This window comes from Genypterus blacodes, unplaced genomic scaffold (genome assembly GCF_046128005.1).
Source record: "Genypterus blacodes isolate CSIRO-AG114 ecotype Tasmania unplaced genomic scaffold, CSIRO-AGI_Gbla_v1 ptg000067l_1, whole genome shotgun sequence".
Taxonomy (NCBI): domain Eukaryota; kingdom Metazoa; phylum Chordata; class Actinopteri; order Ophidiiformes; family Ophidiidae; genus Genypterus; species Genypterus blacodes.
The window spans coordinates 2,708,188-2,730,000 of record NW_027466879.1 but is presented as its reverse complement, the minus strand read 5'-3'; the positions used below and the strand labels follow the sequence as shown (position 1 = coordinate 2,730,000).

The 21,813-nt window shown below is 45.2% G+C and overlaps 2 protein-coding genes across 7 annotated transcripts in view; both read right to left on the bottom strand.

Moving 5' to 3' along the window:
- Nucleotides 1-1,030, bottom strand: part of fam189a1 (family with sequence similarity 189 member A1) — a 63,334-nt gene extending 62,304 nt beyond the window's left edge. Inside the window, exon 1 of the mRNA XM_076155970.1 lies at nt 213-1,030. Coding sequence (XP_076012085.1) covers nt 213-452 — 240 coding nt within the window. The 5' untranslated portion in view covers nt 453-1,030. The remainder of the gene's footprint in view (nt 1-212) is intronic.
- A 1,482-nt stretch (nt 1,031-2,512) lies between these two features.
- The window catches only part of tjp1a (tight junction protein 1a), a 38,546-nt gene continuing 19,245 nt past the window's right edge, over nt 2,513-21,813 (bottom strand). The window contains exons 9-29 of one of the 6 annotated variants that reach the window (XM_076156212.1): nt 19,634-19,773; nt 19,278-19,383; nt 18,793-18,943; nt 17,359-17,467; nt 17,015-17,234; nt 16,178-16,362; nt 15,982-16,077; nt 15,566-15,589; nt 13,728-13,810; nt 13,210-13,420; nt 12,859-12,959; nt 12,418-12,768; nt 11,234-11,485; nt 9,145-10,058; nt 8,810-9,004; nt 8,568-8,677; nt 8,187-8,446; nt 7,917-8,071; nt 7,452-7,669; nt 7,023-7,166; nt 2,513-3,761 (exon numbers count right to left, since the gene is read on the bottom strand). In XM_076156212.1, the coding sequence (XP_076012327.1) occupies nt 3,667-3,761; nt 7,023-7,166; nt 7,452-7,669; nt 7,917-8,071; nt 8,187-8,446; nt 8,568-8,677; nt 8,810-9,004; nt 9,145-10,058; nt 11,234-11,485; nt 12,418-12,768; nt 12,859-12,959; nt 13,210-13,420; nt 13,728-13,810; nt 15,566-15,589; nt 15,982-16,077; nt 16,178-16,362; nt 17,015-17,234; nt 17,359-17,467; nt 18,793-18,943; nt 19,278-19,383; nt 19,634-19,773 (4,120 nt within the window). In that variant the 3' untranslated portion in view covers nt 2,513-3,666. The remainder of the gene's footprint in view (nt 3,762-7,022; nt 7,167-7,451; nt 7,670-7,916; nt 8,072-8,186; nt 8,447-8,567; nt 8,678-8,809; nt 9,005-9,144; nt 10,059-11,233; nt 11,486-12,417; nt 12,769-12,858; nt 12,960-13,209; nt 13,421-13,727; nt 13,811-15,565; nt 15,590-15,981; nt 16,078-16,177; nt 16,363-17,014; nt 17,235-17,358; nt 17,468-18,792; nt 18,944-19,277; nt 19,384-19,633; nt 19,774-21,813) is intronic. The other 5 variants (XM_076156214.1, XM_076156215.1, XM_076156213.1 and 2 more) reach the window with 5 other exon arrangements.

The following is a 21,813-nucleotide window of genomic DNA, read 5'->3' as shown; positions in this document are numbered from 1 at the left end:
GAACATACAGGAGAGCCATCACATTCTTATCATAGAACATTTCAATGACAAAATAGGCACAATGATACAATAAACCAGCTTCCCACTCGTGTTTATGTCGCTCTGGGGTCTTAGCTGCGTGTTTTCATTGCGTTTGGATCACTTGTGTCTCTCCTTCTCTGGATGAATGGAACCCAGCGGGATCCGTGTGAAGCAGAAGCTCGTTTACTCACCGAGAATCCGGCCCAGAAGGGACACGAGTGCCGGACTCTGGGCGACGTGGTGAGCGCCAGAGCCGCGAAGCTGACGGCCAGGATGAGGCTCCCCAGGACCATCTGAGAGACCCCCAGGGCCAGCATGATCCGCGTCCGCGTCCGGTACTCCCTCAGTCTGGACAGGCTGCGGGACAGCGACGCGGGGCTGAGGGAACCGGGGCCACCGACGCCGCCGCGGGGCAGCGCGTTCACCGGCATGCTCGGCACTTAAACGCAGCACTGCCGATCAAAAAAGGACAAATATCATCCACAACCGGACTCTGCGCGGTCTCAGCTCCAGGTGCGCACGTTAAACGACGTAAGCGGAGGTCAGTGCCAGGTGGAGACGCGCCTCATCAATCAAAGCTGCGCAGAGTCGCTCCAATTAAAGACGCGCTGCGGCGGCGACGGAGAGGAGGAGGAGGAGGAGGAGGAAGGTGAGAGAGGAGCGAAGAGGAGCAGAGAGGAAGAGCAGCCAGATGTTCACCACAACACACGCACCGATGTTCAAGTCGAAATAAGCCGAACGAGCCGCAGGACTTCTCGATAAACGCACAGGGAAACGATCCATCCCTCAAAAAAAGTCACGGCGGAAACGCGGCGTCTGTCAGGCACCGTCACCCCGCTCACCTCTGCGGGCTTTTCCTGCTCAACTCCCGGCCGGAGATGATGCGTGGGTACCGGGTAACAGACGGCAGATACACCTTGCGTACTTTCAAAGCCCCAGACGTCTTAAATGGCTGAAATCCCGCTGAAGCCCTCCCGCTTGTCCGCAACCCTGAATGAGCAGCACTTCTCCGGCCGACAGGGAATGTGTGTGTGTGAGTGTATGTGTATAGGGGGAGGAGGGGGGATGGGGGGACGGACGCACACTGCGCATTGGAGATGTGCCACTCAGCGCGTCTATATGGCGTCTGCGTTACTACGATAGCGCACCGAGCGGAGCGGGGAGGAGAGGAGAGGAGAGGAGAGGAGAGCGCGTTTACTACCGGGCAACATCACAGCGGCACGGCGTGATTTGTTACCGCTGCTGGTGATGTTGTGATCTGCAGAGGAGGAACATCACACACACACACACGCAAACACAAGCACACACACACACACACAGGACCAAATCGTTTTAGTTCTACCAAAAAAAAGTGCGGATTTGAGCTTCGCCTTCGCTTGTAGTTTGATTCCTATAAGATGATGGGTTTGCTCTTTAGAACATCAGCAGTGTGTGTAGGTTGAACACGCAGAGAGCAGCAGCGTGGACACACATGCAGCGTCCAGCGTGAGCACATTCATCTCCGTAAACCGTTCATCCTTCACGCACTTAAACGCATCATCCATTGTTCAATCCTGACAGGTGAATACAGCACGGCGCGTTCAGGTTCCACCACCTGGTCAGGATTTCTCACCATAAGCTACACATGACAGAGGCTTCTATAGAAACACTGCAGGGTTGTGAAGATTCTATAGGAGACTTGTGTCGAGAATGAAAGAGCCGCTGTGACCGAATCCCTGCTGAGGGACCGCCGCATTTCTGACCTTGTTCAGCGGCTTTCAGAGCTCAGCTGCGCCACCCAGTGTTGAAGTCACGGCCATGGCGCTGAGGCGTCTAGAACACTAAACCTAAAACTTAGATCCACGACAGAACACTATAACAAACACCATTCATGACATTACAGACAAGCTGCTTTACTTAAAATGATTTTATTTATTAATACAGTGGTATACTGAAAATTGTGTTGCAGAGGAAAAGAAAAGTCAGCCACACGTGAAGAAGCTAATATCCAACTGAAGCCGTGTTATATCTAAAAATAAAATGGAACTGCTGTGCCATACATCATATATTGTCTATTAGTACAAAAATACATTTAAGGGCACACAATACAGCATCCAGTATCATCATCAATCAGTGAGGGGAATACTTTCAGAGCACACCCTTTTGAAAAGAACAGGCATTTTTTAATGTATTTGAACCCAAGCACTTTCCTGTCTCATAAATAGCCATAAAAAGACATTTGTGTGATCATTATCATTATATCATGTGAATATATTGGTAGAAAAGATGTGATGTTTAACTGTAAGGTTACAAGTTCCAAGGCTCGAGGGTATGTCCAGAATACAAAGATAACCACCTTCAATTTCTTTTTAAAACATGTTTTCTCTAAGTTTTATACAAAAAAAAAAAAACACAAAAAAACAGACATACAAAAAGTTCATTTACAAACAAAAGAACCAAGGCAATATGCTAGCTTTATTTACAGCCACTGCTTTAACATTTTGTTTTCCTGTAAGTAATGCATAGCAGGTACTTTTGTTACTCTTCAATCAGCCGTTATTGTGTGTGTGTGCTCGACCCAACGTTATTTATACAGCCGCTTCACAAAATGACTAAAGAAAACAAATTTCATTGAGCCATAATTTAACATAATTTATTTTCTAATGAAACGTGAGGCATCACTGCTTATTGTTGTGTGAGTGCACCAAGAGTGTGAGAGAGTGAGAGAACGAGAGAGTGAGAGTGAGAGAGAGTGAGAAGTCTACTGGACCTGAGTAAAGCACATGCATAGATCTCCCTCAGGCTGGAAGGAGTCATAAGAAAAGAAACTGAGATATTCCTGTAGGTAGAGGAAGAAAGTAGGAAAGGAAGCAAGGAAGAACCATTCTAACAAAGTGCTGCTCGTCTTCACGTCCTCTTCACGTTACAGCGACACCTTCCTGGCAGAGACACTTGCGAGTTTCACCATCACCGGTTCCCTGTCGACATCGAACCTCAGCTCCGTCTCTAAACTTCATTTAAATTCCCTCAACGTGGAGAAAAACAACGTGGGGAAAAAACCGTGGCGAGTTAAATTCAGTCAACTCAACTGAAAAATAACAGTAATTGAATTCATCAATCGTAAAAATTCCACTAAATTGAAAACTGTCTCTATACTACTATATATACTGTATGCATATATAGCATAAATATACCTACAGAGTCTGAAGTGTGCAACCTCAAAGCTCATCCATCCATTTATATTTATGTTAGCAAATGACATTAAAGGTTGGCGTATACAGTTTACAGTATATAGATCTGGTCCACAGTGGCCTGGTGCATGCAGTCCATCCATGATTCAATTTCACATCAAAACGTCAAACAGGAAGTGGGGGGGGGAAGAGTTTTAAGGACAGCGTGTAACAAAAAAGCATCATCAGTGTCCTGCCTTCATCCATGGGTGCGGTAAACAGCACTGACTGGATCTCCTTCATACTCCACTGTGGTGTGTGTGTGTGTGTGTGTGTGTGTGTGTGTGTGTGTGTGTGTGTGTGTGTGTGTGTGTGTGTGTGTGTGTGTGTGTGTGTGTGTGTGTGTGGACTTGTAGGAGGAGAGGTGTGTGCTGCTGCTTCTTCATTTTATCCTCCGCGGTTCCACGCTCAGTGAGATCGGCAGCGCTGGGCTCTTTTAAAAGTGGTCGATGAGCACGGACACACAGTTGGCTCCCACCAGGTAGTTGGGGTCTCCAGGCAGAGACTTGTTCTGCCAGCTTTTAGGGTCACCTGAGGACGAACACAGGGGGAGAAGTGAGTGACGGCCACCTTCAACAGACCTTTCATGTAAAATGCCAACTGCGATGCATTTTACCGTTTCCAAACCTTCAACCTTTCCGTAACGTATTCAAGCAGAAGAAGTTAACCAGAACCTTTACCCGACTTTGTGACAGAAACTCAAGCATCTTACTGTCAGCTACTATAGATAACATTACCAAAATCATAAATCAGGCTAGAATAGGGACTCACAGGACAAAGTCTCACAGAAACCATCAGTGGAATTCCAATGAGAACAGAATTCCAGTTAAATATAATAACAGTTTTTGTCTCCTATATTTGGAATATTCATTTATTTTCTTAAACACGTCCACACCTGGAAAACACATTTTATCTAATTCCATGACTTGTAGCATTTGCATGACTGTAGAAACCCTAAATGTTCTCTGACTTAACTCCCTCAGACCTTTACACAGCAGTGAAGCCTTTAGAGAGAATGTTGCACTCCAGAGTCCAGAGGGATAAAATATAAAGTTCATGTTAAAATGGCAACAACTGCTGCTGAGTATCTATTGTCTGTAAACCACGTCAGTCATATGAAGGCGCGGCTACACGAGCGGCGGAACAGAGGCTCTTACATCCACCGCCTCCCTCCAGCTGCTTGTTGATTGCAAATTAAAGCCCAGTCACTGCGAGGACAGAGTGTAATTACAATTATAAAAATACAGGCCTGTGCCAAGAGGAAAGTTCCAGTAATCAATCAGAGTTCAGGCAGGCAGCTTTTGGCTGAAGACCAACGGCACAAACAGAACACACACGTGACAACGTGTTTACAGCCTCCTCATTGATATCAACTTCCAATGTAGGAAATCAATCAATACTTCCAATTCTGGCCGCAACCAGTGCACTAAAGCTGAGCACCACAACATACAGAGCACCTTTATCTAGTGTGAGTCATAGCAGCATAGTACCAACTCACAGGGTTTCTACAGTCACACATGTTCCACAGTGTAAAGAGTAGAACAACCTTTACAACTGCACTTTAACGGTGTTGTAAACTGAACGCTGCTCACTGTGGACTGCATTTTTATGAGTCACAGCCTAATAAGCAGTGAGCTCCAGTCCAAAGTCTCACATTTGTGCAAAAATCGGTAATTGCACAAGCAATCACAAGATAACCCATAGCAACCGTCTTGTTTTCCTATAATGACATGTTACAAAATACAATCTTTTGGCATATTTCATCATTTTCAAAACGCATTCTGCAATTCCATGACTTTTCCAGAATTTTCATGAAGTGTAGTTCAGGTGTGGAAAATTTTAAGCAGCATCCTCCAATTTCAGAAATGACTTTATAAGACACCTAACCAGGTGATTTAACTGTGCTGTCACAATTAAAACAAGTCTGTAATATAAATAAAATGACTTGTTAAAGGTAGATTACTGGCATGTTGCCTTACAGAACACCTTTAAGACATAGAAGATGCAGTATCTGTATGTTTTGATTGGATATATTAGGGAGCTGTGATAACAACATAATTTGTATTCACAGCAAATCCAGGAGGAGAAGCAAAGGAGCAGGAAGAGAAGACAAATGTAGAGGAAGAGGAGCGAGCAGCAGCAGCAGCGGGGAAGCAAAGGGAGAGCAACACTGCAGAGGGGACAGGGGGGAGGACAGGAGGGAGGACAGGGGGGGAGGCCAGAGAGGGGCCTCGCCTGCTTGACAATAAGAGGATTACGAGGAAGCCTGATAATCCTCCCACAATTCAGCGGGACAACAGAGCGGGGCTGCAACCGCATTCAGCTCGGCGAGTCTCATCCTGAAAATGAGGCTAATTAACAGCTAATCCTGACCGCCAAGCTCTGAGGACAGTGAGGAGGACAGAACTTCCACTTCTGTACGAGGCCAGGTTCTTCTCCCTCACGTTTGCTGTTGTTGCTCATTAACGTTACAGACCAACGTGTCTGTTCAGAGTTCAAAATGTGAAGGATGTCCTTTGTGATGACGCCGTTTCATCTCTGCTTCAGTTTTCATGGATCACGTTCATTTTAAAAAGGTAATTCAGTTTTGCGGTCATGCAGCAGTAAAGAGGGTTTTTGCTGTCAAGGATACTGAATCCCATATGACACTAACAAGGGTTACGCTGTGTTGGAAACTGCAAAACTAAAAACCACAAACAAGACTTTTTGGAGTGGTTTTAGTTTTTCTCCTTGTCGTCTTTCTACATGGTGACTAATTCCCATCCTTCCCACAGCGAGCAGAACTCCATTACAGCACTCAAGCTTTGTGATTTCACACGGTCCTTTGGCTACAGACTCATTTATTTGTACAGCTAATGTTTCTACTATACGCGGTGAATCACACCTCAAAGGCGGGCGGGTAAAAGAGGAAATAAAATTAAATGAAACTCGCAGCAGTTACAGAAATCCACTTAGAGAAAATCCTGAGTAAGCTTCAGCAATTTCACCCCAATCCATATTCTGTGTAAAGGCAGAGAGCTGTGAATGCTTTGTGTATCTGCTGCCAACATAAACAACAAAACAAATCAAATCTCATCGGCTTGTAACATCACAAACTGAGAAAGAACACAAGGGAGCTAAATTCAAAGAATGTTTCCATTTCTTAACGACACATCTCCATCTAAAGTTTCATTGCTCCAGGATAATAAAGACAGACATTGTTGGTTTTGTCTAAATGACTGAGGATCTGTACAAGGCTGTTCTTCAGGTCAGGACCTTGGGTGGCTATGTGAGAAAATTCCACAAAGCGGCATGCGTTGTGATTAAATCATGGACACGTGTGATTAAAAGTCAGTGCACAGCCTGGTGATCATCTAGTTCATGCATGTTAAATGATATGAGATGGAGAAAATGTGTTAAGGTGACACAGAGGTGAGATGAGAAGGGGAAACACTGCAGCGTGAGCGTGGAACAACCATGAGGTGAGACTCTGATGTGTGAACAGTGAGACCAGTGAGACCAGTGAGACATGAGGATACGTGTGTGTGAGTTAAACATTATCTATACAAATACATGGAAAATAATGAAAACTAATCAAACAAGCAATCAAATGAAGAGATTTTCCCCTAGATTGATTTCATACACGTTGACCAAAATGGACCAAAATTGTTTCATCTCCATATTTAACAATTGAAAATAATTTTTAGGATGAAAATCAAAACTAGGGGAAAATCTGATAAACCAGCGAACCCACAACTTTCAATCACACAGCCAGCCCAAAAGACCCCAGAAGAACAGAGAAGCACCGCATACCCGACGACGAGTCAGAGGATTTTAGAGCAAAAGACCAACCATCAGGGGTCATAGACGCACAGTGAGGTAGGCGCAGCTCCACAGGCTTCAAAAACTTGAGGCCGTGAGGTCCACACATCACCAGGGGGCTGAGCAGGGTCTCTCCTGAAAACACCGCAGACACATTCAATGAATAATAACAACATACGTGACAAACAGCGAGCAAAGACAATATTCTCCCTGCAGTGGTGTTGGACTGCTGGAGCTGCAGAAGGTCAACGGTTAGACTGTGTGTCTTGATTCATACAGGAACTATGCAGGCTTCATCTAAATGCAAATGTACTGTAGCCTCTGAACCAACACATCTTACACAAGGACAGGCTCACAATATTACAAACAAGAAACAAGAAAAATGTATAAAAGCCCATCACCCAATCTTTGTGATGTTACCTTTCTCTTTGTCCAGTGGCGGCAGGATGCTGTTGTCTCTGCAGACCTTGAAGTAGATCTCCTGCTCCACGCCCTCAGGGATAGCGCCCTGTGGGATAATGATGCTGACTCCCGTCTCGATGGAGCTCAGCACGCCGCCGTTAGAGTTAAAGATCCCCCGAGCAGTCGCGACCACTGTGTGGCCCTCGTCTTCCTCGTCGTCGTCCAGGGCACTTGGGCTGAGAGACAGAGAGCTTGAAAGGTCACACACCCTCATAAACTTCTTTGATTCAATCAACACACACAAATTCACTTTTACATTCACACATACAGTTTAAACTGGCGTGTGTTTCAACTGTGGAAGGAAACCAAATAAGCCAGCTGAGTGTGAGTGTGAGATGAAGAAATGCTGGCCACACAGACTCTAGCCAACTCTCACAAGCCCATGGATACACAAACTAGACGTAGAGTAAGTGTCCTGGTTACCTCACAGGGATGGCTTTGGGCACAGCGTTGACGTTGTTGTGCTGGTATTTGGGGCGCTGGTCCATTGTGCGTGTGAAAGTGTCCAGGCCACTGTCATGGTCTGTGTTCTGGGGCTGCGGGAGGATCGGAGTCTTCACTGGGATCGGGCTCGGCCCCTGTTTGAAACACAAGATATATAAATGTAGCGGCACGTCGCTGCCCCAACATATCAGGTGCAGTAAAAGCAACGCCAAGCCAAGTTTACGTCATGTTAATGTAGAGGCTGCTTACCTTTGGAGCAGTGTCTGGCTTGTCATTGGGCAGTAAATTGTGGTTGAATTTAGGACTGTCGAACTTGCGCTCAAAAGGCCTGGCTGAGGTGGTGTAGGGTTTGGGGACGTAGCGGTTGTAGCTGGGGGCTGCTGGTGCTCCTGTTTTGGGAGGCGGCTCACTTGTGCCGTTAACAGGAGACTTCTCAGGGAAACTCTTGTGTGGCAGGAAGCTGGCCTGGACAGTGTCCTCACGGGCGGGAGGCTTTGCGGCGGGAGCCACTAAAGGAAGCCAAGTACACGTGTCATTTCGAACCTCATCACACTGTTAGACAATTCAAAGATGTTTGATGATTACAATCTCTAATCAACCATGTTCTGTAAATCAAAAGGAGCATTGTACCTTCAGGTGGGGTGGGTTTGGGCAGCGTGGCCGGTGGCAGAGCAGGCGTCACTTGAGGAACCGGTTCATATCTTTTTTCCACTGGATTTACTTTCTCCAGTGATTCTGCCCTGTAGCACGAGGATCAAACACATTTTGTTGGTGTCAGGTGGTGTAAATGACTGACACAGGGCTGCAGTATGAGGGACAGATGTGTCTCAAACTCGTGTTAATTCTGATTAGTGGGGTAATCAAAGACTTACCTGGGGTAGTTGTAGCTGGATTGTGGTTGTGCTTGTGGTTTGCTGGGTCCGACCTGAAGCCTGTCAAAGTAAGACAACTGTTTCCTGTAGTAGTCCTCGTCCTCATCAGGGTCGTAATGGTTTGCACGCACAATGTCGTCTGCTGGTTTGGGCTGAGGCTGAGGCTGAGGTTGAGGTTTCTGAGGCTCAGGGGCTCTGGGGTCACAAGGCAATCAAATGTAAAAATGGAAGGCAGAAATATGAAGAGCAGGAGGAGCAATGATGCATTTTGAGTTTAATGGATGGGCTACAATGTAAGTGGTTAGATAGAGTGACCAGCATAACCGGTGGCTCACCTGAAGGTCTTCTCTTGATCCAGGTTGCTCAGAGAATTAGCTTTGGGGACTCCTCCGCCTGGCTTCAAAGGTAAATCCTTGTTTGCAGTTGGTTCCCCGGCATCCTTTACTCGGTCCACAGACACTGAGCGTTTGTTCTCAAACATCTTGACCCGAGTCAGGACCGACTGGTGCCGCATGGCCGGGTCATCTTCCGGTTTCTCCTCTCTAGCAGCGACAGGCTTGGGCAGGTCGGCTGGAGGAGGTGAGGAGGCCTCTGGTTTGGGAGGTGGCGTGGGCGGGCTGGTTTCAGAGTTCACAGGAAGAGGGTCATACTGCTGAGGTTTGTAGCTTTTTGGTTGCGGTGGGGGTCCCTGGTTGTAGGTGGGCCGTGGGGCCGCGGGGTCGGGGGAGTGAGCGGCTGAAGGGTACGTGTTCAGATGAGACTCCTGGCTGGAGCGGTGGTCGTGTGCTGGAGCAGTAGGCGGCGGCTCATCGAAGCGAACGGGCGCCGGACCGGGTGGCTTACCGTACCGAGGCCGCCCGTCCAGACCGTGCTGCTGCGGGGGCTCGTCGTAGCGGAGCGGAGGGGTGTACTGATGGTCCAGGCCGTCACTGTATGGCAGGCGGGCGTCGTATCCCTGGGGGGTGGCAGTAGGGTGCGGCTGGTTGTAGGGGTTCCACTGTTGGTCGTAGTGAGGCACGCTGTTCTCGTAGGGCAGGTGGGAGTCATAGTTGCGGTACTTTGGCTCCGGGTAACCTCCTCCGCTGCTGACGCCACTGCTGCTAATGTCATAGCGACTGGGCGGCTGGTCATAATCTCTGTAGGGCTGCTGGTCAGGGTGATACGGCTGCTGAGGGTTGTAGCTCACAGGCTTCATGCCCTGACTGATCCTCTCCGGGCTCTCTGGGATGTACGGGTCTTTCTGAAATATCTACCAAGAAAACACAACAAAGACTGAGGTTAACGTCTGAGCCGGATGTGTCGATACTAAATATGATAGGAAAATTTAGACATACAAACTTAGTTAAAGAAAATGACATTTTAAAAAACATCTGTGAGAGTAATAGAAGAGGAAAAGAGAAGGGAAAGACCTGAAATAGAGAAGCTGAGAGGGAGGGGTTACTGGTCAGGTTGTAGATTAGATACACAAGAAATGCAAGCACGGCCAACCACACGGCGTTTCTGATCATACCATAGCGACTTCAACACTCCAACAACGTTCAATAGTTGGGAAAAGAAACAAAACTATGGGATCAAATTCTCTTGTCTTGATGAATTATTATTATTTTTTTTTTTTTTTTTAAATTGCAGAGAAACTATATATGTATGTACGGTAAATACACACATACATATAAGACATCCATTAACTTGAAATCTATTATATTTCTTGTTTTGTTTTTTAATTTGTTTTGAGTGCACTTATACGTTTGCATTCACAAGAGAAAATTTCCCCCAATGTCCTGTGCCATGATAAGGCAACTTAAAATCTGCAATAATATTTAACATATCACGAGCACCCAACCCCATTGTATAAAGTCAATTTTGTTTAAAAATCACGAAACTGGAGAAGTAACCATTAGAAATCCATCCATATTTGAAGAAAACCTCTGTTTCAAGGTTTTTTGTTACGTCTAAACTGCAGATGAAATGGCTGGAGAAATAATGGCTACTTTTACAAAAAAGACAGTCCAGACAGTTTTCATTGATAAACACAACACACAACATTTTGTAGTGGTTAACAGACAATGAGCCAAACTGTTGCAGCCATGCAGAGAGAGTAAGCAACAGTGAGAGAGGACTGGCATTGTTCTGCATGTAGGAGCGCTGAGGCAATCATCATCACCCACTGTTGTTTACCAGCATTTGCTCACACTCTGGCATGCACACACCCGCACACACACACACACACACATCTCTGTCTCTTCTGGGCAGCACTGTGGTCAGCAGACATGCAGGGCAAGAGGGAGAAAGAGAGAAGCGTTGCAGCAGGAGGCAGGAAGGTAGACACGCAGCGGCAGCAGCAGCACAGGAGGTCAGCCAGGTCAGACCGGTCTGAGCTGAGCTGGGCCCAGGTCACGGAGCATCCATTGACGGTCAGATGGATACCTTTGGTTCCGAACTGCCCAGTCCGGACGGTAGAGGTTCTGGAGTGATGCTCTTAGGGGCTAGCTCAGGAGTGGGCCACCTGAGTGAGCCAGACTCGTGGTTGGGGCTTGGCTGGCTCTGGGGAGCTGCAGGAGCCTCGTCAGTGCTCAAACCCCCTATAGTGTTTACAGTAACGTTGACAGCAGGGGGCACTGTGTCAGCCGGGGGCTCGGGCTGCTGGGGGGTGCTAGGGATGGCAGCGCCTTCTGCTTTCTGTGAAGTGGTTCAGAAATGTTTAATAACATGCGCTGACAGACGAGGGTGCAGTACTAAAAGGTGCTACTAGCTTCACAGCCCCTCTGCAAAGGTGTGCTCCTCACACACACACACACCTAAAGATTACAGAGGGTTTACCCGACTTCATACGAAGCAGTATAGGTGAATCAACCGATGCCAAGCGAGGGTCAGAATTAGTAGCAGGACAAGTTTTCTTTGTTAATGTATACTGGTTTGATTTTAATTCTAGGCTTACAGTACAATGTCTTCTTCTTCTTCCGTTTCCTTGAGTAACACATCAGACATCAAACGTTTAGATTTGGGTATAACACGAGCCAATTGGACGGCGATCAAATACATTTAACAAGAACACTGGTTAACACTGGCTTTACCCACATGCACATAATACTCTCTGGAGTCATATCATGAGTCCCGATCACAGGTCAGAGTTAGGTAAGAAGTGCACAAAGGTGAGTACAGACACTTAAGACCCACACACACACACACACACACACGCTGTATGCTTCTCTGTGAGAACAACAGCAACACTTGCACCAATAAGACAGCTTGTGGTAATACTGAGTATAATAATCACAGTAAGGTATTCTTACGGTCCTCTCCTTATTAAAAATGAAACTCACACAGACACGCACACACACACACACACACACACACAGAAAACCACAGACAGAAAGATATAGGCAAATACATAAAATAGATAATAAATATTGATATAGAATATATATATGCCATCTATATATTAAGATAAATACTTGGCCAGCCACGTAAGTTTCCTCTCTCCCCCTGATGTTGTCGATAGATAAAATAACTAAAAAAAAGTGGCTTCAATAGCGCCTCCAGAAAACCTTCCTAACGCACACCACGTCCTCCAGACAACAGGGCAGACGTACAGCTCTCAGAAACGCTACCTGCTGTGCCGCTGGAGCCTTAAACCCAGCTGGGTTGATGCGGTTCAGGGGGTCCGGCTGCACTGTATGCTGGTAGCCAGAGTAACCGGGCGGTTCCTGGATGACGGGCGGTTCCTCGCGGACGGGCTCGGAGGAACGGGTGATGGCAGGCTCCGTGGGCGGACCCACGTCATCGTTCAGTGTTTCGTCCAGCTCCTGGTCGGTGTAGGCGCCGCCTTCTGTGTCCGTGTCCTCGTAGTCAGAAGTGTGGCGGCTGTCAGTGCTGTACATAGAATACTCACTGCCCGGCGCCGACAGGTAAGACAGGCGGTCGTCGTGGATGTCCAGGTCATCCTCAGCGGCCCCGTCAGCCTGGGGGACAGGCGGAAGAGGATTACCGTCTTGGATTTCAATGTGTGCGTGTGTGTTGTTTTGATGCGCGTAAGTGTCCGTCTGCCTCACCTTGCCCTCTGAAACCCAAACCAGCTGGTTCTGCTGCGCCTGGATGTTCTCCTTCAGAGCTCCATACCAACCATCATTCATGCTGTTTAAGTTAATGGTTGCTGAACACAAAAAGAAAGATGAGAAAAGGGAAGAGCAAACTCTCTCTCATGACATGAACACAAACAATAATACAGTTAGCAATTATCATAACTGAGAATGGGAATTGCTGGATATTGTGCATCATATTATTATTTCATACACTTCAGGCTGCAAAACTTCACGGCAGAACCACACCACATCCCTTTACTTGATGAGTCCATGCTGAGTATATATTTTTCCACCCCAGTTATCCCCCACCACTGAACTCACTAGTGAAGAGGTGGTGATTGTTCTTCCTTAATTTGAGCGCCCGTTCAAAGAGCTTCCTGGCACTCTTCCTAGACTCGGAGCAGAGGCGGGTCCTCATGTTCTTGATGCCCTGCTTAGTATCTGGGTTGAGGAACACCACAATGGGATACCACTGAGCATAGTTGAGGCGGTCCACTGCATTCGGGGTGATGTCCAGCACGGCGTGTTTGTCCTTAATGCACAGGAAACAGGAAACAATTAAAGAAGACATTCCATTCCATATTGTATGTTTGTATGTTTATTGGATGACATTCTTGTCATATGTCAGCTCTCTTCAGAATATCCCACAGGTTCATACACCTAGCAAGTATTTAAAAGTGCTGCACACAAGGGGGCAGCAGAGAGCTGTATAGACAATTACACTCACTGCCATTCTTCATTACCACAACCAATAAATACAATGTGTCAGTTGTGGTACATCTGTTTGTACTGTATGTGTGTGTGTGTGTGTGTATATGTGTGTATCTAGCTTAACTCACGTGGTCAATGATCTGCTTAATTGTGTGCAGGCGGATGATGCCGGTGCTTTTCTGGTCAGTTCCTGCATCCCTGGGTTCACTCTCTGCAGACAACCAACGGACAGAGTTAATGCCTCACATCAACACAGCGCGCACACACACACACACACACAACACAAAACACAGGCTGTGCCCCAATTAGACATCCGTGTGATATGTATTTGCCCTCTCCCATAATCAGAGCTGATAAGCACAGAGTTGTGATGTAATATGGGAGAGGATGAGTACGTTTATGAGATGCAGCTAAATATTAAAAGAGAAAAATGAAAACGGCAGCCAATTCATGCAAGAGTCATTAGGTAATTTGGAGAAATTAAATATACAGTGTTCAATGAATATGCTACTGCATACAACATACTAACAACATCATTATTATAAGATTCTAATGATTTCTGTTACATATGAAACACTAATATGAATTATGCACAATCAAGAGCAAGGTCATTTGAGTCAATGCATGATCAGAGTAGGCCTCAAGAATGTGCAAATGGGTTTATGATTTATAAAAAGATCTATTTTTCTGCATAGAAACACATGGCGCAAAGCGGGGCAGTCACCTCTGAAGAATATTATGTATAGTATTGCCTCAAGCACATCATCACATCATCAGAACCACGCTTTCAAAGCACTTACATCTAATAAACTAATAAGATCTATGATCTTGCACACTGTTCAGAGCTACCTTAATACTGAAAACAAATCAAAAGAGAAGCAGATAATAGAGCCATGCAACAAGTCAGAGGTTCAAGCGTGCATGGCAATGATAGCAAAGACCAATACTGTGCCCGTCACCAGGAAATTTGAAAGTCGGACTTGTGTGAGTGATGAGAAGAAACAGCCATCAAATACATTTAGTCACTTTGACACACTGGCTTAATAATCATCTTTGCATCATCAGTCCTGGGACACACACACACAACATTCACAGATTTGTATCAAAGTTGTATCCCGGTGTCACCATTCTGAGTTGTGAGAGACGAAATGCCACATGAACCAGGCATTTCAAATATTTGGTGAAAGAGTTCCCTTACCCATGAATACATAAACATCATGGTTATAATTTACATTAGGACACAAACACCCTAAGATGGCCATCAGCCGCCACGTTTTCACACTTACTATTTCTTTTTGTAAGAGCCAAAGCTATGATATGCCTGTCTGCCTTATGGACACTTTAAAGAAATCCCTAACGGTGCACTTTGATGGTCAAAGATAAGTCAGCTGGATGGGAGCAACAACCAGCAAGCTCACATGATACAGCCACACTTGATCAACTTTAACCATCCATTATAAAGCCCACAGTCCACCAGTGCTGCCTCCTCCTCAATTTAAAATTGTAATTGTTGCGACGAGACAAACTGGATGTAAGAGTTTAAAAAGGATTGTAAAGTTTGAATCCTTAATAAACTTAAAGTTCAACAGTCTGCTATTCACTTCCCAGTTTCCACAAACTACTTCACCGATCCCCTTAAATGGACTATCAACTGCACAGGTGCACATGCTGTCCTGGTGTTGCTTGTCATGATGCAACCTGCCTTAAAGAGGGGAATAGCACTCAATCCAACTCAGAATTAATCAATGTTCATTAATTTTCTCCATGGCTTTCATAGCATTTTGAAATATAATTTAAATTAATGTCCGATTACAAATACAAGTGACAAGTATTAAGTCAAGTGCTTTTCCCCTTTATGTTTAAACATCTAGACAGGCCAGCTAGTCATCAAACACTAACTTATTGTTTATCTGCCATTTACTGACTGAAATCAAACAAACAACAGTTGATGCACTATGTGACATACTTTCCCCTCCTTGTTGCTGTGTTTCTGAAAAGTAAACACAGTTACACACACATATCAGTGGGGTTATGCAAACACACATCAAAGAATGGAAACACATGTATATGTATGTTCTGTATGCATGTACATATACATACATATGTACATACTCTACGTGTGTGTCAGCAGTCGAGGAAATTGATTGCTCATGCTAAGAATTCAATGGCGAGTGTTCAAATGAGCACTTAACATCAAAGAACATTGCAATTTCATGATTAGATAGGAGATTGTCATGGTCTCCAGATGGATTCAAAGGAAGTGTGCGGCTCTGCATGGAGTGTGAAATAGTGACTTGACGACTACTTCAGTCTATTCCAACATTTAGACCTCAACAGGACAGAGCACATGGGAAGAGAGAAGATATAAACTTTACTACTTACTTGCTAGTTCATAAATGTCTGGCTCGTCCCGGGCCAGTTTCTCTCTGGCCACATCTGCTATGGGCCCAAAGATGACCACAGGCCTCAGGAACCCAGCTATTCAAGAACAAGTCAGGAGGTTACCAAAAGGTTAGACATATTAAGGACTAACCACAAGAATTTGGTCTCACTGTATTGTCATGAATTGTCCTCCTACCTTCCCGTAGCACAACCCTCTCATAGGCCGGGAACTTGGTCTGGACTGGCTGGGCTGACAGGTCCTCCCTGCTTTTCCGCAAGTTCCTCTTAGAGCTTCGCAATCCACGGAATCTCCAGAAATCTGCCCTGTCGCCCCCTGCTGTTTTGGGAAGGGTGTACTGGACACTGGACAGTTGCTCCGCTCTGGTAGAGATAAGAAAGGTCCGTTATCAGGGTTTCAGTCAAAACTACTGAACAAAAATTACATTCATCCTTCTCTTAGTGATCTAATAATATATATTGACAATTTTGTCTTTGAAAGAGAACAACGCCAAATGTTTAAAACGACAGGAGATCAGATTTATCATATTTCATACTGCTTGATGTACAGTGTGTGACAGAAATGTGTGCTGTATTTAGAAAGCTGTCATTTACAATCTATGTAAACATGTCCCGTGGCTGCTGAAGGCTACAGAGACGGTACCTGATAACACATGGCTGCTGGCTAGACTATGTTATTAATACACACCATCAGCCAGACAGGCATGGATATTCAGTGATTAGCACATGAATGAATGAACCACTTGATACACTCTTCTAGCTGACAGCACAACATAAAACAATTTAATAACAAGAAATTGTTTCAGATTGTCTGACAAAGAAAAAGAGAACCATGAGCAATAAATGCAAAATATAGAGTTGATTATCCACAGCTCATAATAAATCCTTCCCTGCTACTCTCATATGAAACCTGGTCCTCTGGTTTGAATTCTGTCAAGTCTCCACCCTTGTCCACTCACAAAGCGCCAGAACGAGCTCTACAAGTAATAAAGGTGTAACCCGAGTCTTCTTTTACCTGTTCTTGTTTGGGATGATGCCCCTTTCCACCTCTTGATGGTTCTTGCCAATACGGATAGCCAACCAGGAGCCTAGTTTGCCATTGTAGAGAGTGTCTACCACCCGGAACACCTCGCCTTTGTTAAAACTCAGCCCATACGGTGACTCCTTTTCATATTCAAAATGGGTCCGAATGTAGAAGGAGTCTCCCACATCTGATTCTACTATCCTCCTGTACACTGTAGAGATAAAGCAGCGAATATGAGGGATTATTACAACATTCTATAAACTGGTACGCCAGTGTACCTGCCACTAGAATGTGTTTATTTACAGTACTGTGCCCATGCGCTGCCCAGGACTCACCATCCTTCTTCTTCTGAGCCAGAATGGTAACTTCTTCACCTCTCGGGAGATCCAGCAGAAACAGCACCGCCTCCTCACGAATAATGTTAGCAAAGTCCACATTGTTCACCTACAAGAACAAAATAATCGTTGAAAAAACTAAGTTAAGCTGGGGAATGCAAGTATAGCATACATGTTGTTTACCGCATCATTTTTCCATTTGACCAAAAGCGGAGAAACTCATTGTCAATACAAATAAAAAGTGTAATTTTTTTTTAAGCAAAATTAAGGAAATTGCTGCAGCAAAAGCAGCGATTTTTAAATTCCAGGGGGGAACAAAGGTTTTGCACAGCGCTAACACCTGCATCATCACTGGTGTGGTTTCTCACAGAGCGACATGAAACAGAGGAAAAGTTTGCTCCACAACAGAGGCAGGATGATCGACTCCCCCACTGCTGCTGTCCCAAACACAATAACCACTGTTTATTGACTCTGCTAACGGGGCAGCAGGGGAACCAGAAACACATGGACTGAATCACTGCACCTCAGAAAGACACCTTTATCCTTCCCAGAAACTGGAGGGCTTGCCGTCTTTATCTCCACTAGCACACTTTGACCAAAGGAAAACAACCTTTAAGACTGAAAACAATGTCCTGGAAGTCTCGAAATGTGTTTGTACAGTGGGAAGGGTTAGGTACTTGGAACACTGAGATCCTGTGCTGTGAAGTGGGAGGAAAATAAGATGTATACTCTATATGTCTATGTATCTATATCTCACTTGGTAGTCCAGCCCTCAGGAGGGAATGGAGAGCTGTGTTTATCAGATAAGCAGTGTATAAATGCTGAGTTCTGTGCTCATCCAGTTACAGAGTTATATAGTGCAGGTGTAATCCCTGACTCAGAGTGATCCAAGCCTGACATCAAGAGAGTTTCCAGCCCACAAACACTGTTATTCTAGTGTCCGAGGCAACAGAAAGGCAACTGTTCAAGGTCAGAGTACAAGAATGACCTCCATTGTGTGTCTGCTTTAAAAACAAGGGGAGTTTTGACATGATGAGGAGCTCAGGAATGACTCATGGGCTGACGGACACATTGTGTTCTATTCCCATGATGCCTTCACTGAAATAAAGCTATTGTGGCTGCACATGGAGAGGGGACCACATAGTTTCACAGATGGACATCTAAAGTGTGCGTAGGCAGGGGAAGGTGTGTCTGTTCTGGCCAGGCATTCTTTCCTTCTTCATTCACATTTTTTAAGTGAAACCACACATAATAAAAAAAAAACCCAAGAACAATAAAACAAGGATAAAACAAATATAGAAATAGAAACTAGAGAGGCGACATAAAACTGGACAACACACTGCTATTTCAAGAGAACAAAATTAAAAGATCTACTCCATCCACAGTAAGTCTTAACATCTCCTTCAGAAGAGAAACACACGGAGAGTTGAGTACCCTGAGAATCTGGTCTCCCTCCTCCAGTCCCTCTTTGGCCGCAGGGCTGTCCTCCAGAACTCCAGCCACAAAAATACCGACGTCGTTCCCTCCTGCTAACCGTAGGCCGACACTCTCTCCCTTCTTAAACTTCACCAACTTCATACTCGGCCTGCGGGGAAACAAACCACAATGTCAGAAAATGAAAAATTCATAAGAAGGCCATAAATTTAAGAGGCAGAACTGACACAGCGGTTCAGAAGAAATCTGTGGTAAACCTAAAGCATTTTGATTGTGCCGTCTATTAACTGTACATAGCAGTTAAGTCAAATACTTGGCAAGACAGTGGACTCTTAAAGGGATGCCAATGCCCTGCTGCTGTATATTTGTTGTTGGTAAACATTTAGCACAACGATTCCCAATTTAACAGCCTACACAGAACATTTACGGTCATTTGGATGAGAGCATCTAACAAATTGCATTTGAAGCAATATAAGAGCAGTTACCGGAGGATGCTGTCGTCGTGAGCGGCGCTTGGCACGGGGGCGTCAGAGGGGCTCACTGGCAGGTCCACATCAGGCTGACCGGGCTGTGCATACACTGGCTTTGGTTCTGTTGCCAATACAAACAAAGCAGGTTCAGGGACACACACATGCAATCAACAGTACTTGTGTGAGAAATGTCAGAGGAGTGAAAATTACAATGATACAATATTTATAATCATTTAGATATTGGCAAATAAATCACGATTGCAAAGAAATCAATCTCTGTGTTGTAATAATGGGAAATCGATGAACAAAGTTATGGTGGTGATTGTAGCAATTCATGGAGCTGAGGGGCTGAGGTGCAGAGAGCTGTGTACCAGGCAGTGGGGGTAACTGTTTGTCATCTCTGGAGCTGGCCTGGTCACTGGCCTGTGACAACACACCGTCGTCAGAGCTTTTGACGGGTGTGGACATGGCCCCCGGCTTGGACACGCGGTCGTCATCTCGACTTCTGTGGCTGAAATACATAAAAATAACACAGGACGTCATCGTGTGCAACAGGGACTTCCAGCTGCATCCACCCTGCTGTGATGTATGTGGCGAGTGATTGAGGCTGAAAAAAGCAACGTGTGTGTGTGTGTGAGTGTCTGCAATTACAAGATATACTGTAGGGACTGATGCTAAAACGAACCTGAGGGGAAGTAGCATGAACCATGGAATCCGCAATGAGGGCAAAGGGTCAGAAATTTGAATGAGAAAACAATAAGCAGTAAAAAAGAAGGATGTGCGTCTCTTCATGCAGCCCCTCAACGCTCCACCAAGCTGTTTCACCTCTGTTGTGGTGGAGCTTTTGAATTGTGTGGTCTGTAATACAGGATATTATGTCAGCGGCACACCACACTGTGACCAGAGACTGATATCACGTTCAACCAGAGCAGACATGGTTTGAAAACATTAAGGTTACAAACGATATTCTTTGTTTTTCAAAGGCTGATGTCGGTGCACATGTTGTTAACCAGAGAGGAACAGTTCCAAGGAAAACACGCAGGGAGAGAGAGAGAGAGACGGCTCGGTAGATGTGGAAAAATGAAAATCGGACCCACTCTCTCAACATTGGCTCTTCAGTTTGGATACTTTTCAGTCTAAGTTCCTGTAACCCAGATAAAATAAACAAGGGAAAGGGATTTGTGTGTGTGTGTGTGTGTGTGTGTGTGTGTGTGTGTGTGTGTGTGTGTGTGTGTGTGTGTGTGTGTGTGTGTGTGTGTGTGTGTGTGTGTGTGTGTGTGTGTGTGTGTGTGTGTGTGTGTGTGTGTGTGTGTGTGCGCGTGTGTGTGCGTGTGTGTGCGTGTGTGTGCGTGTGTGGAACGTGTAACAGAGCAGAACAGAAAAGACCCTGCTCTGCTGCTTAAAACAATGGTTGAATTCCAGTCTGGTCACATGACTGGCTGCTGGCACACTACTTGAGCGGTTTTCAGGGGCTTTTGTAAAAAGACTGAAGGTGTAAAGCTGTGCCACCATCTTGCTCTCAGCTCAGACTAAGCTACTTCTCCAAGGCCTGTCCTCCAAATCTCGCAAGACACACCGAAACAAAATCACCTACAGTTAGTTACATTACAAACTGAAGGTTAAAGCTGTGCATGGATCTGACAGATGAAAGATACAAGCAGAGTAAAAGACAGACAGATACGGGGGATAGATAAATGTGTCTGGTGGCCTAAATATGTTCCTGGTTTCTGTAGAATGTTACTAAAAAGGCTTCTCAATCCTGTCATTTACACTCTGTGGAGTGTAAATGGAGGAGGAGAGGAAGAGGAAGAGAAGGCTCAAGACATAAACAAATACTCTCTCTAAATATATATATAACACATATTACTCTGCTGCCCCAGGACATCTACAAGGGCTGTAATCAAATAAAACTGCCTGCCTCTTTAAATAATGAAAAGACAATAAGATAGAATGGCATCCCAAAGTTGAAAAATAATAAAACTGTCTAGAAGACTTAACTAACAAACAGAAAGGGCGGCAAATTAAAAACCATTTGAATTAGATTAGAAAAGTATTACTCACAGAAATGTCTCTGTCAGCTGGACCATGACTCTTAGTAATGTGAGTTTAATTCCCTGACTGAATGTGACTCCTTCTTGCCTAAGCAGAGAGTGATCATGTGCTCAGTGGGAGACACACTCGCTGGCCCGGTGGATTCAAAAACATGGAACAGTGTCGGAGTCCTGGGTAGAAGAATGTCATCAAGCCCAACAGCCAATCAGGTTAAAACAACCGTCTGGCTGGGGGGGCAAAGCCCTGTGGGAAGTATGTCACATTCCCCTTTAATAGGAAGATGGTAAAACAACTTACACCACTGTGCGGTGGTCCACCTCTGATTTTGACTTACTTCTTCAGTCGTAATCAAACAAATAAATGGTCGACTGCTACTCTGAGACTTAATGTTGTCACCAGCAGTTTCCAATGATCAAAGCATTGCATTGTAACTGTCCTGTATTTCCCCAAGGGGATGAATAAAGTAACAATCGATCTATCTAGTCACACAGGGATTTTC